This window comes from Triticum aestivum, chromosome 2A, assembly GCF_018294505.1.
Source record: "Triticum aestivum cultivar Chinese Spring chromosome 2A, IWGSC CS RefSeq v2.1, whole genome shotgun sequence".
NCBI classification, from domain to species: Eukaryota; Viridiplantae; Streptophyta; class Magnoliopsida; order Poales; family Poaceae; genus Triticum; species Triticum aestivum.
The window spans coordinates 537,378,497-537,397,113 of NC_057797.1; the positions used below are offsets into that span (position 1 = coordinate 537,378,497).

At 44.8% G+C, this 18,617-nt stretch overlaps 1 protein-coding gene across 1 annotated transcript; it reads left to right on the forward strand.

Annotated features, from left to right (window-relative positions):
* Nucleotides 1-15,900: 15,900 nt before the first annotated feature.
* Nucleotides 15,901-18,596, forward strand: LOC123189299 (protein FAR1-RELATED SEQUENCE 11). Its single transcript, XM_044601688.1, has 3 exons — nt 15,901-17,131; nt 17,208-17,651; nt 17,830-18,596. The coding sequence occupies exons 1-3, from the start codon at nt 16,193-16,195 to the stop codon at nt 18,448-18,450; spliced, it is 2,004 nt and encodes a 667-aa protein (XP_044457623.1). The 5' UTR covers nt 15,901-16,192; the 3' UTR covers nt 18,451-18,596.
* The last annotated feature ends 21 nt before the right edge of the window (nt 18,597-18,617 follow it).

Here is an 18,617-nt window from a genome sequence, read left to right on the forward strand (position 1 = left end):
GGATCTCGATCGTAGTGATACACATATTCATAATATTGAAGCCAAAAGATGCAAAGTTAATAATGATAGTGCAACTTATTTGTGGCACTACCGTTTAGGTCATATTGGTGTAAAGCGCATGAAGAAACTCCATGCTGACGGACTTTTGGAATCACTTGATTATGAATCACTTGATGCTTGCGAACCATGCCTCATGGGAAAGATGACTAAGACTCCATTCTCTGGAACAATGGAGCGAGCAACTGACTTATTGGAAATAATACATACTGATGTATGCGATCCGATGAGTGTTGGAGCTCGCGGCGGGTATCGTTATTTTCTGACCTTCACAGATGATTTGAGCAGATATGGGTATATCTACTTGATGAAACATAAGTCTGAAACATTTGAAAAATTCAAAGAATTTCAGAGTGAAGTGGAAAATCATCGTAACAAGAAAATAAAGTTTCTATGATCTGATCGTGGAGAAGAGTATTTGAGTTACGAGTTTGGTCTTCAGTTAAAACAATGTCAAATAGTTTCACTACTCATGCCACCTGGAACACCACAGCATAATGGTGTGTCTGAACGTCATAACCGTACTTTATTGGATATAGTGCAATCTATGATGTTTATTTCCGATTTACCACTATCATTTTGAGGGTTATGCATTAAAGACAACTGCATTCACGTTAAAAAGGGCACCATCTAAGTCCGTTGAGACGACACAATCTGAACTGTGGTTTGGCAAGAAACTAAAGTTGTCATTTCTTAAAGTTTGGGGTTGTGATGCTTATGTGAAAAAGTTTCATCCTGATAAGCTCAAACCCAAATCGGAGAAATGTGTCTTCATAGGATACCCAAAGGAGACAATTGGGTACACCTTCTATCATAGATCCGAAGGCAAGATATTCGTTGCTTAGAATGGATCCTTTCTAGAGAAGGAGTTTCTCTCGAAAGAAGTGAGTGGGAGGAAAGTAGAACTTGATGAGGTAACTGTACCTGCTCCCTTATTGGAAAGTAGTTCATCACAGAAAACGGTTTCTATGACACCTGCACCAATTAGTGAGGAAGTTAATGATGATGATCATGAAACTTCAGATCAAGTTATTACTGAACCTCGTAGATCAACCAGAGTAAGATCCGCACCAGAGTGGTACGGTAATCCTATTCTGGAAATCATGCTACTAGATCATGATGAACCTACGAACTATGAAGAAGCGATGGTGAGCCCATATTCCGCAAAATGGCTTGAAGCCATGAAATCTGAGATGGGATCCATGTATGAGAACAAAGTATGGACTTTGGTTGACTTGCCCGATGATCAGCAAGCCATTGAGATTAAATGGATCTTCAAGAGGAAGACAGACGCTGATAGTAGTGTTACTATCTACAAAGCTAGACTTATCGAAAAAGGTTTTCGGCAAGTTCAAGGGATTGACTACGATGAGACCTTCTCACCCGTAGCGATGCTTAAGTCTATCCGAATCATGTTAGCAATTCCTGCATTTTATGAAATCTGGCAAATGGATAACAAAACTGCAATCCTCAATGGATTTCTTAAAGAAGAGTTGTATATGATGCAACCAGAAGGTTTTGTCAATCCTAAAGGTGTTAACAAAAATATGCAAGCTCCAGCGATCCATCTATGGACTAGTACAAGCATCTTGGAGTTGGAATATACGCTTTGATGAGTTAATCAAAGCATATAGTTTTATACAGACTTGCAGTGAAGCCTGTATTTACAAGAAAGTGAGTGGGAGCACTGCAGCATTTCTGCTAAGTATATGTGAGTGACATATTGTTGATCGGAAATAATGTAGAATTATTCTGTAAAGCATAAAGAAGTGTTTGAAAGGAGTTTTTCAAAGAAAGACCTCGGTGAAGCTGCTTACATATTGAGAATCAAGATCTATAGAGATAGATCAAGACGCTTGATAAGTTTTTTCGATGAGTACATACCTTGACAAGATTTTGAAGTAGTTCAAAATGGAACAGTCAAAGAAAGAGTTCTTGCCTGTGTTACAAGGTGTGAAATTGAGTAAGACTCAAAGCCCGACCACGGTAGAAGATAGAAAGAGAATGAAAGTCATTCCCTATGCCTCAGCCATAGGTTCTATAAAGTATGCCATGCTATGTACCAGATCTATCGTATACCCTACACTGATTTTGTCAAGGGAGTAAAATAGTGATCTAGGAGTAGATCACTGGACATCGGTCAAAATTATCCTTAGTGGAATAAGGATATGTTTCTCGATTATGGAGGTGACAAAAGGTTCGTCATAAAAGGGTTATGTCGATACAAGTTTTTGACACTGATCCGGATGACTCTAAGTCTTCATCCGGATACATATTGAAAGAGGGAGCAAATAGCTAAAGGAGCTCCGTGCAGAGCATTGTAGACATAGAAATTTGCAAAATACATACGGATCTGAATTTTGGCAGACTCGTTGACTAAGCTTCTCTCACAAACAAAACATGATCACACCTTAGTACTCTTTGGGTGTTAATCACATATAGATGTGAACTAGATTACTGACTCTAGCAAACCCTTTGAGTGTTGGTCACGTGACGATGTGAATTATGGGTGTTAATCACATGGTGATGTGAACTATTGATGTTAAATCACATGGCGATGTGATCTAGATTATTGACTCTAGTGCAAGTGGGAGACTGAAGGAAATATGCCCTAGAGGCAATAATAAAGTTATTATTTATTTCCTTATTTCATGATAAATGTTTATTATTCATGCTAGAATTGTATTAACCGGAAACATAATACATGTGTGAATACATAGACAAACAAAGTGTCACTAGTATGCCTCTACTTGACTAGCTCGTTGATCAAAGATGGTTATGTTTCCTAACCATAGACATGAGTTGTCATTTGATTAACGGGATCACATCATTAGGAGAATGATGTGATTGACTCGACCCATTCCGTTAGCATAGCACTTGATCGTTTAGTTTGTTGCTATTACTTTCTTCATGACTTATAAATGTTCCTATGACTATGAGATTATGCAACTCCCGTTTGCCGGAGGAACACTTTGTGTGCTACCAAACGTCACAACGTAACTGGGTGATTATAAAGGAGCTCTACAGGTGTCTCCAAAGGTACATGTTGGGTTGGCGTATTTCGAGATTAGGATTTGTCACTCCGATTGTCGGAGAGGTATCTCTGGGCCCTCTCGGTAATGCACATCACATAAGCCTTGCAAGCATTGCAACTAATGAGTTAGTTGTGAGATGATGTATTACGAAACGAGTAAAGAGACTTGTCGGTAACGAGATTGAACTAGGTATTGAGATACCGACGATCGAATCTCGGGCAAGTAACATACCGATGACAAAGGGAACAACGTATGTTGTTATGCGGTCTGATCGATAAAGATCTTCGTAAAATATGTGGGAGCCAATATGAGCATTCAGTTTCCGCTATTGGTTATTGACCGGAGACGTGTCTCGGTCATGTCTACATTGTTCTCGAATCCGTAGGGTCCGCACGCTTAAGGTTTCGATGATAGTTATATTATGAGTTTATGAGTTTTGATGTACCAAAGGAGTTCGTAGTCCCGGATGAGATTGGGGACATGACAAGGAGTCTCAAAATGATCGAGACGTAAAGATCGATATATTGGACGACTATATTCGGACATCGGAAAGGTTCCGAGTGATTCGGGTATTTTCGGAGGTACCGGGGAGTTACGGGAATACGAGGAAGAAGCAATGGGCCTTAATGGGCCTTAGTGGGAAGGACCAGGAGGTGGCGCGCGCCCCTCCCAAGCCCAGTCCGAATTGGACAAGGGGTTTGGGGCGCGGCCCCTCTCTCCCTTCCTTCCCCTCTTCCCCCCTTTCCCCCCTTCTCCTAGTTGGACTAGGAAAGGAGGAAACCTACTCCAACTAGGAGTAGGAATCCTACTCCCTGGCGCGTCCCTCCTAGGGCCGGCCTCCTCCCCCTTGCTCCTTTATATACGGGGGCAGGGGGCACCCCAAAGACACACAAGTTGATCTCCAAGATCGTTCTTTTAGCCGTGTGCGGTGCCCCCCTCCACCATAGTCCTCGATAATATTGTAGCGGTGCTTAGGCGAAGCCCTACGACGGTAGAACATTAGGATTGTCACCACGCCGTCGTGTTGACGGAACTCTTCCCCGACACTTTGCTGGATCGGAGTCCGGGGATCGTCATCGAGCTGAACGTGTGCTAGAACTCGGAGGTGCCGTAGTTTCGGTGCTTGATCGGTCGGGCCGTGAAGACGTACGACTACATCAACCGTGTTGTGCTAACGCTTCCGCTTTCGGTCTACGAGGGTACGTGGACAACACTCTCCCCTCTCGTTGCTATGCATCACCATGATCTTGCATGTGCATAGGAATTTTTTTGAAATTAATATGTTCCCCAACACTTTTTCGGATGGGCCGGCCGAGCTAGGCTGCCCATGGCCAAGACTATGTATTACCGAGAGGGCCCAGAGATACCTCTCCGATACTCTGAGTGACAAATCCTAATCTCGATCTATGTCAACCCAACAAACACCTTCGAAGGTACCTATAGAGCATATTTATAATCACCCAGTTACGTTGTGACGTTTGATACCACACAAGACATTCCTCCGGTGTCCGGGAGTTGCATAATCTCATAGTCAAAGGAATATGTATATGACATGAACAAAGCAATAGCAATAAAACTGAATGATCAATATGCTAAGATAACAGATGGGTCTTGTCCATCACATCATTCTCCTAATGATGTGATCCAGTTCATCAAATGACAACACATGTCCATGGTTAGGAAACTTAACCATGTATGATTAACGAGCTAGTCTAGTAGAGGCTTATGAGGGACACGGTGTTTTGTCTATGTATCCACACATGTATCAAGTTTCCGGTTAATACAATTCTAGCATGAATAATAAACATTTACTTGGGCCCCTAGTCCAATTCGGCCCCCTTTCCTTATTACTTGAAGGGCGAAAAGGGAAGAGAGGGGGGAGGAAGGAAAGGGGGGTCGAACCCCCTCCCCCTTCTCCTATTCGGCCTCCTTCCTTAGGGGGCGGGGGGGCGCACCAACACTTGTGGGCTGGTGTGCTCCCCTCCTATGGCCCATAAGGCCCATTAATCCCCCGGGGGGGTTCTGGTAACCCCCCGGTACTCCGATATGTACCCGGTACACCCCGAAACACTTCCTTTGTCCGAATATCATCGTCTTATATATGAATCTTTACCTCTCGACCATTTCGAGACTCCTCATCATGTCTGTGATCTCATCAGGAACTCCGAACAACATTCGGTCATAAAATCACATAACTCATATAATACAAAATCGTTATCAAACGTTAAGCGTGCGAACCCTACGAGTTCGAGAATTATGTAGACATGAGTCTGGTCAATAGCCAATAGCGGAACCTGGATGCTAGTTCCCACATATTCTACGAAGATCTTTATCGATCGTACTGTAATGACAACATACGTTATTTTCTTTTTCATCGGTAAGTTACTTTCCCGAGATTCGATCATGGATATCTTCATACCTAGTTCAATCTCGTTACCGGCAAGTCCCTTTACTCGTTCTGTAATACATCATCCGGCAACTAACTCATTAGTCACATTGATTGCAAGGCTTCTTATGATGTGTATTACTATACTTGGCCAAACCTCGGGCCGGGCCTAGCCAAGCCCGAGCCAAAAAACCTGGGCCCAAGCCCGGCTCGGCCCGACCATCGGGCCTAGTTTTTGGGCCCAAGCCCGACCCGAACACGCAAAAGCCTGGTGGGCCCCGGGCCTCGGGCCAGGCCCCTTCAGAAAACTTCAAAAATGACGGGCCCAGGCCCGGCCCGGCCAGGCCATAGGGCTCAAAATCTAGGCCTGAGCCCGGCCCGGGAGCAGCGTCGGGCAGGGCCGGGTCGGGCTTTTTCGGGCCGGGCCGCCCGAGCCGGGCTGCCCATGGCCAGGACTATGTATTACCGAGAGGGCCCAGAGATACCTCTCTGATACTCCGAGTGACAAATCCTAATCTCGATCTATGTCAACCCAACAAACACCTTCGGAGATACCTATAGAGCATATTTATAATCACCCAGTTACGTTGTGACGTTTGATACCACACAAGGCATTCCTCCGGTGTCCGAGAGTTGCATAATCTCATAGTCAAAGGAATATGTATATGACATGAAGAAAGCAATAGCAATAAAACTAAACGATCAATATGCTAAGATAACGGATGGGTCGTGTCCATCACATCATTCTCCTAATGATGTGATCCAGTTCATCAAATGACAACACATGTCCATGGTTAGGAAACTTAATCATCTATGATTAACGAGCTAGTCTAGTAGAGGCTTATCGGGGACGCGGTGTTTTGTCTATGTATCCACACATGTATCAAGTTTCCGGTTAATACAATTCTAGCATGAATAATAAACATTTACTTGGGCCCCTAGTCCAATTCGGCCCCCCTTTCCTTATTACCAGAAGGGCGAAAAGGGATGAGAGGGGGGAGGAAGGAAAGGGGGGCCGAACCCCCTCCCCCTTCTCCTATTCGGACTCCTTCCTTAGGGGGGGGGGGGCGCACCAACATTTGTGGGCTGGTGTGCTCCCCTCCTATGGCCCATAAGGCCCATTAATCCCCCGGGGGGTTCTGGTAACCCCCCGGTACTCTGATATGTACCCGGTACACCCCGAAACACTTCCTGTGTCCGAATATCATCGTCATATATATGAATCTTTACCTCTTGACCATTTCGAGACTCCTCATCATGTCTGTGATCTCATCCGGAACTCCGAACAACATTCGGTCACCAAATCACATAACTCATATAATACAAACTCGTCATTGAACGTTAAGCGTGCGGACCCTACGGGTTCGAGAATTATGTAGACATGAGTCCGGTCAATAACCAAGAGCGGAACCTGGATGCTCATATTGGTTCCCACATATTCTACAAAGATCTTTATTGATCGTACCGTAATGACAACATACGTTATTCCTTTTATCATCGGTAAGTTACTTGCCCGAGATTCGATCGTGGATATCTTCATACCTAGTTCAATCTCGTTACCCGCAAGTCTCTTTACTTGTTCCGTAATACATCATCCGACAACTAACTCATTAGTCACATTGATTGCAAGGTTTCTTATGATGCGTATTACTATACTTGGCAAAACCTCGGGTCGGGCCTAGCCAAGCCCGAGCCAAAAAACCTGGGCCCGAGCCCGGCTCGGCCCGGCCATCGGGCCTAGTTTTTGGGCCCAAGCCTGACCCGAACATGCTAAAGCCCGTCGGGCCTCGGGCTGGGCCCCTTCAGAAAACTGCAAAAATGATGGGCCCGGGCCCGGCCCGGCCAGGCCATCGGGCTCAAAATCTAGGCCCGAGCCCGGCCCGGGAGCAGCGTCGGGCCGGGCCAGGTCGGGCTTTTTCGGGCCGGGCTGCCCATGGCCAGGACTATGTATTACCGAGAGGGCCCAGAGATACCTCTCCGATACTCCGAGTGACAAATCTTAATCTCGATCTATGTCAACCCTACAAACATCTTCGGAGATAACTATAGAGCATATTTATAATCACCCAATTACGTTGTGATGTTTGATACCACACAAGACATTCCTCCGGTGTCCGGGAGTTGCATAATCTCATAGTCAAAGAAATATGTATATGACATGAAGAAAGCAATAGCAATAAAACTGAACGATCAATATGCTAAGATAACGGATGGGTCTTATCCATCACATCATTCTCCTCATGATGTGATACAATTCATCAAATGACAATACATGTCCATGGTTAGGAAACTTAACCATCTTTGATTAACGAGCTAGTCTAGTAGAGGCTTATCAGGGACACGGTGTTTTGTCTATGTATCCACGCATGTATCAAGTTTATGGTTAATACAATTCTAGCGTGAATAATAAACATTCATCATGATATAAGGAAATATAAAATAACAATTTTATTATTGCCTCTAGGGCATATTTCGTTCACATCCGAGCATCGAAAAACCCTGAGTGCGTGCAATCGCCACCGGGGTACAAAAACCTAGGTAATCTCTCTCGGTGTGTGTGCATGCACAATCTCTGTTTTGTAGGCCCATCTGGCCATGCTGTATCCTAACATGACGGGCCGGGCCTGGGCTTGCCATATTTGTGTTTTAGGGAAGAGGCCCAGCCCAAGACCCGGTGGGCTTTTTCACTGACGGACTGAGCATGGGCCTAAAATCTAGGCCTGATGGCCAAGACGGCCTGAGCCCGGGCCTAGGTTTTCTGCTTCGGGCTTTGTTAGGCCCGGCCCGACGGATGGCTATATCCTAACACGGGTGTATGGCCTAGACAATTCACGTGGTACTGAATGAAGGGAACAAAATTTAACGTTGTTCAGTCCCATGTAGCTCAAGAGGTTCGGCCGGCCGGGTCCTCTCGAGCTCAATTTTGAGTAGTCATATTTCTCAATTAATTGACAACTAAGCAAGTAGGCCAAGTGCCTGTTTAACTGGACCCGTCAGCTCTGGTACGAGGTGCTGGCCTGCCGCGCGTTGCCATGTGCCCCTCCGAGGACCAGAAGCTAGACTGGCTACAATGCATCGGTTTGCACTCGCACACCCTGGCTATCCAATATCCATGCACATGGAGCCATGGTCTCGTGGAGATAGACTATAGCTGTGATCTCATCGGCGTTGGCGATCCCCAGCACATGCCACACGGAGATCCGGTAGCTGTGACCCCGTGCAACAACTTGGCCATTTCGCACCCGTCAAAAAATAATAATAGTAATAACTTGCCATTTCGCAAACAAAGGTTTTCCGGAGGACCTGTTATTGTTTACCGCTGTGTGAACCTTTATCATGGATCTGGCAGGCCGGCCGGCCTCGCAAGTCGCAACTAGAAAGATCGTGTACTGATCGCCTATTCTTTTTCTTTATTTTTGAAAGAAATATTGTTTGGCTATTGGATGCACCGAAGTGCAAGCGTCGTGCAAATGCGTATCTCGAGCACAAGATTTCACATGGTTTCACCCCTCGTACGTCCTCCTTGACTACGCGTGCGTATAACACGCTTTATTATTGATTGATGACCAGATAAGCTAAATTGCTAACCGGATAAGCTTCATATTTACAAGAACGGAAAATCAACCTATATTCCTATCATTAGATCTGGACTTTTAATTTTTTTCCCGCAAAAAAATAAATTATAATCCGGATATCAGATCACGTTGTTTAGGTGTTATATCCTGAGACTTTGATATGATAATCTAAATATTAGTCCTGATAAGCTAATATTTTTCTTACCCACAAAATAAAATAAAGGGATAAGCTAAATTTTTAGTGTTTCCCATGCTAAGCACGTCACACGGGCCCTTCAAGCACCAACACATAAAATTATGAGCCCGGAGGTACATGACCAGTACTCCCTTCATTTCACAATGTAGTGCGCCCATGGTTCTTGAGATTCAACTTTGATCGTAAATTTAAGCATTCAAGAGAAGATGGAGAAGGCAGAGGAGCACGTGCTCAACTTCAAGGGTTCCATAAAGGGCCAGAGAGTTATTCCCTAGGATGATTGCCGGTGCACGACTTCTGTACATAGACTACTTTACAATGGAGCCAACATACCATGAAGGTTTATTTCACGCCGCTTTCGGATGAGCAGGAATTTGTTCCTGCGCGTAGTGACTGTCTTGGGGAAGGTTGGTGATAATTTCAAGCCAATGAAGGATTGTTGCAACAATTTTCTTTCTCTTCTTTACAGAAATGCATGGCTGCTCTCAGGATGCTTGGTTATGGTAAGGCCGCACATGCAATTGATAATAAAATCCGGATGGACCAGACCATAGTCATGAACACTATGGTGGAATTTGCATGCACTGTGGCGAAGGTGTTTGGACCAGAGTACCCGAGAGTGCCAACTATGGAGGATACAGAAAAATTGTTGGCAATTGGAGAAGCAAGAGGATTCCCAAGTATATTGGGTTTAGTTGATTGCATGCATTGACAATGAAAGAAATGCCTAAAAGGTTTGTGGGTAATACCAAGGTCGCGTCAAAGAAGCAACCATCATACTTGAAAAAGTGGCATCAAAGGACTTGTGGATATGGCATGCTTTTTTTGGCGAGCCTGGTTCATGCAATGACATCAATGTGCTCCAACGATCTCCTTTGTTCAAGAGACTTTGTGATGGGGAAGCTCCACCATACAACTACACCGTCAACATGCTCAACTACAATATGGGATATCCTTGTCGATGGTATTTATCCTCAATGGGTGGTGTTTGTGAACACCATATCTAATGCCCATGAAAACAAACAAAGTCACTTTGCAACAATGAAAGAGGCAGCTAGGAAGGATGTGGAGAGGACATTCATAGTGCTGCAAGCTCGTTGGGGTATTGTTCGTGGAGTTGCAATGACGTGAGAAGCGAAGACACTTTGGCAGCTAATGACAATGTTCTGAATTGTATACAACAATGATTGTAGCGGACGTGGGTGAAGGGGCAACCTGCAAGCATGATTTTGAGAAGCCCGATGTTCAGGTCCGCCTCCCCGAACAAGAGGCAGAGCATATTGCCAACTTTTTAGAGATGCATTGACAACTGCAAGATCAACAGGTGCATGTGCAACTTCTCAATGATATTGTGGAGCATATGCAGATCCATGGAATTGAGTAAACTTTGCTTTTATTTTTATAACTATGCACTATGAACAATCTTTATGTTTGGACTATGGTTCGATTATGTATTCTTTAGTACATATAATTCTGTATTTGCATGCACTACACATGTTTGGTCGCGATGATCGACGTGCATGTGTTTTGCATGTATTTGATGTTCAAAAAGTAGGTATTGTGGTTGCAAATGGGATCATTCGAGGTCCGTCCGGTCACCATCCGCGGGTGCGTCCAGGCATGTCCGCAGACGTGTAGGGGCCCAGATTAGGTAACTTCGGTTGTAGATGCTCGAACCACTCAAATAGCTCGCATATTGTTAGTAAATTTGTCCATGTCATCAATCAACAATCTTCGAAATGAATATGACCATGGTGTAGCTAGTAATTCTTGTCTGCTGACTAACCTCTTGAGTGCATTGGTTGCGGAAGCAATCACTGTGCATAGAGGCTTGGAACTTTTTGATGGCCTAGGCTGCATCAATGTTATTGTTGAATCGAATCCATTGGAAGTTATTCAAGCATCATCAGAAGGGTGGAGATCTAGAATCCATACACTGCCATCCTGCTGGATAAGTTCCATAGTGGTTTTAGAATTGGTCTCGTATCCATCGTGCATTGTCCTCAGAATGCAAATAGAGTGACACACAATATAGCTAAGTATACATTTGAGTCTAAGATAGCTTTTTTTGGGACGATGACCCCCTTCTTTTATTGTTTCAGACATTATAAACAATGCAACCTTTTTTTGATGCAATAAAGTGTGCCATGATAGCATTACCTAATAAAAAACAATTTCTCATACATCCATTCCAATATAGTGTATTTGAGTTATTCATAGAAAATGACAACTCCCCCCGTTTCATAATAGTTTTTTCAAGACAAACCTTATAAAAAATATGATCAAGTTTATTCAGAAAAAGATCAACAATAATTTCAAACAAATACAATGTCAAATATGTCTCATGATATTGTTATAGATGTTAATATTTTTTCTATAAATTTGATAAAATGTTATGAAGTTTGACTTTTCAAAAGAACTATGCAGAATATGTTGTGGAACTAAGGAAGTAATGTAAATTTGCTCTCTTTCTTTACACCTTGCAGGTTGTGCGAGAATGTTAGTTTGAGTTCATACTTCTTTCCTCCCCCTCTCCCTCTCTCCATGTTTGTCTGGTGTATCATTCCGAAAATTTATCTAGGCCCCCATAATGGGTTATCCCTAATTAATGACAACAATATTAAAAAGCCTAACATTCTCTTTTAAGTGTTGATCAGTTTTGGTACAAGAGATACTATGTTGGAAGATGGTTTTCAACCCTTGGAAAATAAAAAGAATGGACCAATGACATTAAGGATAAATTCCTATGGTTTTGTGATAAAAAATCACATTGAGATATATTTCACAAAAAAGCATATCCAGTATAGTTAGGATCTTATGAATGGTGCGTGATTGGAGCTTCTAAGATGGGGTCAGTGAAGGGCTTCATATTTAATTGGTTGGAATACCAATTCAGTAAGGAATCTGAAACAAGAATGAATATGAATGTGTTTGTTTGGTTGTTCACTGAATTGACCCATGGACAGAGTTTCAATACCAAGACTTGTTTGGATGAAAAACTCTCAAATTGCATAGTTACATGAGTATGAAGATTATGATTTGTTCTATATGGCCCAAAACAAAAATAACCTTCATAGCACGCGTTGGCCCTATTCCCCACCACCTGTCGCTCGGTGACTCCGTGGTCACCACCACCGATGGGAGGAACAATTGAGAAGCCCGGGAATGTCTTGATGGCATGGATCCAGACGCCAGCTATGAGGAGCATCTCCTCCCGTGCGCTGGCCCAGGTCGCTACCACCGCTGCAAAGAACGACCGAGAAGGTTATGCATGACTCGATGGCGTGGATCCAGACGTTGGCCATGTGGAGCATCTCCACCAGCACGCTGGCCTTGAGGATAGATTAACTTAAATTTGTTCAGATCTACCAAGCATATCTCATCTGGACCCTCTAACATGTTTTCCTTTCGTTTAGAACCTCTGAACGACACAAAGTTCCTCGATATGAAAAATGACAACTCTCATTCTCGCTTAAAAAAACATGTACAAGCTCCCAAAAAATGTTCGACGTCTAGAGAAGAACACACGTAGTTTTTGAAAAATGTTAATGTATTTTAAAATATTATTCATGGATTTTAAAAATGGTTAAGATTGTAAAAATATCCTATAAATATTTATTTACTAAAAATAGAGAAGATGAAGAACCATAAAAGAATAACAGAAAAGACAGAGAAAATTCTCACATATAAAACGATGAAGAACCTATATAAATTAAGGAAAAACGAAACAAAAACCAACTGAAAATCTTGGAGAAAATTTGTCAAAAAGCTATTCGAAGGCGCATAGTCAGAAGAAATGAGTCATACCATTAATTCTTTTGCTGCGTGTTACAACGACAATATGTCACTATAAGCTAAGAATGTGAATTAAGGCAAATAAGATCACGACTCCCGTGAACCACCTCCTGGGTAGGCTGGGCACCTGTGCTCAACTAGATCAGATTATTTTGCCTTTTGTTTTACCTTCTTGTTTTTGTTTTATTATCCATTTTCTATTTATTGTATTTATTTTATCTTTTTGTGTTTGTTGTTTCATATTTTTCCACTTTTTTCAATTCTTTGGGTAGGAAATATGTAAACACTTTTGAAAACTTCATGAACATATATTCTAACACACGTGAACAAATAATTCAAATACATGGACTTTAAAAAAAATATGAAAGCATATTCTAACTCAGTGAACATTAGAATAATATGAGATGAGCATTGTTCCAAATGCATGAACAATAAGAGATGAGCATTATTCCAAATGCATGAACATTTTTTGTGGGACATGAGTATTTGCTTTCATGTACAACTTTACTTTATTATTAAACTTATTTTTAAATTTTATAAAATATAAATACATTCTAGATTATTTTTATGAAATGATAAAAACCGCATTGTGACCGGCCCAATACTACTCTCGTTCAGGCCGGGATGCATCAGGACATTAGGCCAACTCCATCGTGCGACCCCAAACGGACGTCCGTTTTGTCCGGTTTTTGTTCCTTTGGGTAGGGATTTAGGGTCGTGTTCGGGTCTGTCCTGGGACGCGGTGGCCGTGCGCCCAGCGCGCGGCCGCATCCTTTTGCCCCATCCTATCCGTTAGGGCCAAAAAATGCCCAAATTTGCATCAAAACTAGTTTCGAACCCAAATATTTGTCTGAAAATTAAAAATGTTTTACAACCCAATTAAAATTGTCTTTAATAAAATAGTTTTACAACCAAATCAAAATTGTCTTGACTGAACATTAAATGGACAAATACATCTATTGGTTGTCAATGTGATCCCACACGTGCTCAACCAAGTCATTTTGAAGATTCACATGAGTGTGCCAATCACGCATCTCACGGTGGAATTGGGCAAACTGTTCGAATGTGGCCGGGTCTTGATGTAGGGGCTCAATATTTTCACCTTGATAATCAAATCCTTGGTCAAAGATACTCTCATCACGCTCGTCCTCGACGATCATGTTGTGCTTGATCACACAAGCAGTCATCACCTTCCAAAGCTTCCTTTCATCCCATGACAGTGCAGGGTTTCGAACGATACCTCACCGGGATTGAAGCACACCAAAAGCAAGTTCCACATCCTTTCTAACACTCTCTTGCATTTGAGCAAATCTCTTTCTCTTCTCACCTTGGGGTTTCGAGATTGTCTTCACAAAAGTTGACCACTGAGGATATATATCATCTGCTAGAAAGTATCTCTTGTTGTAATGGTGACCGTTGATCTCAAAGTTGACAGGTGGGGAGTGACCTTCTGCAAGCCTCGCGAAGATTGGAGAACGCTGCAACACGTTGATATCATTGTGAGAACCTGCCATGCCGAAGAAAGAATGTCATATCCAAATATCTTGTGATGCCACTGCTTCTAATATGACAGTGGACCCGTTAACATGCCCCTTGTACTGGCCCTGCCAAGCAAATGGACAGTTCTTCCACTCCCAGTGCATACAATCTATGTTGCCAAGCATACCTGGAAAGCCTCTAGCTGCGTTGGTCGCCAACAATCTCTCTGTATCAGCGGCAGTTGGCTGCCTCAAGTACTCTGCGCCAAAGACCTCGATCACAGCCTAGCAAAACTTGTACATTGACATCAGACATGTTGTCTCACTCATCGCACATACTCATCCACCAGATCGCCTGGAATTCCATATGCAAGCATGCAGATGGCCGCGGTGCATTTCTGGTAGGAGGAGAATCCAAGCTTGCCAAGGGCATCCATCTTGCACTCGAAGTATGGGTCATGAGCAACCACTCCCTCTCGAATACGATTGAACACATGCCTTGCCATATGAAAACGGCGACGAAATTTATCCGGCTTGAAGAGCGGGGTGTTGGCAAAGTAATCGGCATAGAGCAGGGTGTGGCCTCTCTCCCTATTGTGGTTCAGGTTGGGAGCACGACCAGGGACTGCCCCCCTGTACCAAGGAAGCTGCCGTTGAATATGGTCGTGAACGACCAGTGCAGCCACCACAAGATCGTCATCATCCGACGACGAATCGTTCGATAAACAAAGAAAGTGATGGAAGAAAAACTCGTCTCCACTGTCCATACCTTTGTTGGCAAAAGGTCAAATACCTTGCGGCCGTGCTGGCGAAGAGGCCGTGATAATCACCTCGACGCAGCAGGGGTGGTTGCCGGCCGGCTACTGGCCGCTCTGAAGCTCTCGTCGGAATCTGCCTCGGCAGCCGTGGTACGTCGCCGACAGTCGTGTCCCCTCTGCCACCGGCAAGGACGACGACGGCCAAACCTCCTCCGATCGACGACCAAAACTACGACGGAAGCATGGGCGTGGTGGCGGCCATGTCGAGACGTGGTTTGGTATGGACGGCGGGGGGGCTGCGCGGTGAGGAGGCGGCCGAAGAATAGCGGCGGCGCCGGCGGCCGGGCGGGGCGGGGAGAGAGGGTGAAGCGTTGGGAGCGGAGGGACTGCTAGTGTCCTCAACAGGCGGGCCACGGGGGGACAAGGGCGTGCGTCGAGGCCGTCCGCGCGCGTCCGTTTCACCTCAAACCGAGCGCAAGTTTGGGTCGGGGATGGGTTGAAAACGGACGGAATCCGGACATTTGTCCGTTTGAGGCCGTGCGCTGGGCCGTCTCGTTTGTACCTTTTACCCCAAATGAACGAGGGCGGACAGGATAGGGTCGCGCGGTGGAGTTGGCGTTACTCCACACAGTTCGCCTGCCGCCTCAAAAAAAAAAAAAAACAGTTCGCCTTGTGATAGATCCATTCCCACCTGTAGGTATGCGCCGCAGTTCCTGTCGCCGGAGAACCTCCGCCGGTCACCGTCGCCGGGTTCTCCTGCGAAGACTACCGACCACCGTCGTCATCTCAAAAATCTATGCCCCCTTTGTATTACACCTCTCTCTACCCATTTCGCCGTGATCTGCCTCCGCTGGCCGTATCTGTTCTGGAGTTTTACGGCGGGGATCCTCTAGAGCAGCGTGTGTCCCCCATATGGAAAGACCCAGCAGCGGGGAGGAGGGAGAGGGGGACTCTCCCAACGAGACGAGGATCTCGCCGGAGACGGCGGCGGCAGAAGCGGACGACTCCGTCCCGTACATAGGGCAGCGGTTCCTGACACACGAAGCGGCGTACGAGCTCTACAGCGGGTTTGCAAAGCAGTGCGGGTTCTCGATCCGGCGGCACCGTACGGAGGGGAAGGACGGCGTGGGCAAGGGTCTGACCCGGCGGTACTTCGTGTGCCACCGCGCCGGCAACACGCCAGCGAAACCCTTCGACGACGGCGCCAAGCAGCAGAGGAACAGGAAGTCCTCCCGCTGCGGGTGCCAGGCGTACCTACGCATTGGTAGGGATGCTGGAGCCGGCGGTCTGGAGTGGCGAGTCACGGGGTTCTCTAACTACCACAACCATGAGCTCCTCCGGCAGGATGAAGTGCGCTTTCTGCCGGCGTACCGTGTCATCTCGGAGTCGGACAGAGACAGGATCTTGGTGTTTGCAAAATCTGGGATCACTGTGCAGCAGATGATGAGGATAATGGAGCTGGAGAAGTGCGTCCAGCCGGGGAGCCTCCCATTTACTGAGAAGGATGTGAGAAATCTCATACAGTCCTTCAGGAGGTTCGAGCAGGAGGAGGAGAGTGTCGACCTGCTTCAGATGTGCAGAAATGTTAAGGAGAAGGATCCCAATTTCAAGTACGACTTCACCAAAGACGCCAACAACTGCGTTGAGAACATCGCCTGGTCGTACGCATCATCGATCCAGTCTTACGAGGTATTTGGTGATGCTGTTGTGTTTGACACCACTCATCGGCTAACTTCTATTGACATGACACTGGGTATTTGGATTGGAATGAACAATCATGGGATGCCTTGCTTCTTCAGTTGCGTGCTTCTGAGGGAGGGAAATCTGCAATCCTTCACATGGGCATTACAGGTAACCATTGAGGGTGAAAAACTCACAGTACTCTTTACAACCGTTCTCTTAATTAGGAAGTCTTTGTTGTTGACAGGTATTTCTCAACTTCATGAACAGAAAAGCTCCACAGACAATATTGACTGATCAAAATATGTATCTCAAAGAAGCAGTTCAAAAGGAGCTACCAAACACAAAGCATGCCCTCTCCATCGGGCTTATTGCATCCAGGTTTCTATCTTGGTTCAATGCAGTTCTCGGGAGACACTATAATGACTGGGAAAATGAGTTTTATAGGCTGCACAACATGGAAAGCACAATGGACTTTGATCTTGGATGGAGTGACATGGTGAGCTGCTATGGATTACATGGAAATAGGCACATTGCTAGCTTATTTGCATCACGGAAGCTTTGGGCATCGCCATATTTGAGAGGACATTTTTTGGCAGGGCTGGCTGCTTTGCCGGGAATTTCAAAAATAAAGGATTTTATTCAGCGGTTGTTGAGCGCCCAAACATGCCTATCCTGTTTCATTGAGCAGGTGACCATTTCATCTCATGTTTACCAAATGCCAAGTTTTTTTTCACCCCTTGTAAGAAAAATCGTGATACCCTTTCACTAGTCACTACTGCTCCTGTTGAGTTCATTATAGTTTGCTGCAAGCCAACTTTGTGCAAAGTAAAAGAGTAATATAATTTAGCGTTCATTTTTTTACATAGGTTGCGGTAGTTGTTGACTACAAAGATCAAGCTGGGGAACAACAAATAGTGCAACAAAACTCGGAAAATACAATTCTGAAGACGGCAGCTCCAGTGGAAGGACATGCTGCAGCTGTTTTCACCCCATATGCATTCTATAAGCTACAGGATGAGCTTGTAGAGGCAGCCCATTATGCATACTTCCACTTGGAAGGGAATGCTTTTCTTGTCCGGCACCATACCAAGACAGATGGCGGTTGCAATGTCACATGGAACCAAAAGGAGGAGCTACTTTCTTGCAGCTGCCAAATGTTTGAGTCATCAGGGATCCTCTGCCGGCATGCCCTCCGTGTGCTCACAACGCTAAACTACTCTCAGATCCCGGACCATTACCTTCCTGTCCGATGGCATAGAACCCAGCCACAACCTTCCAAGTCATTGATTGGCGCTCCTGATCATGGCAGATCATATGAAAGGGTGAAAGCACTCCAGTCCATGGTCTCAGTTCTGGTTAGCGAAGCAGGCAAATCGGAGGAACGGATGGATCTCGCGACACAGGAGGTCTCTGTCCTGCTGTCCCGGATAAGGCAGCAACCTGTTGTGGCGAATGTTTCAGGTGATGGTGTTCGTCAGCAGCGGTGACTGGCAATTTTGGTAGCTTTCCAAGGGGAAACCATTTTTAACTGTCCAACCAGTTCTTTATAAGTATTTAAGCTCAGTTTGCAGTTACTGAACTGTATGGTTTATTTGACCATTTTTGCTAAATTTCAATAGACTGATTTTGATTTCGTGCTCAGTCAAATTTTGGG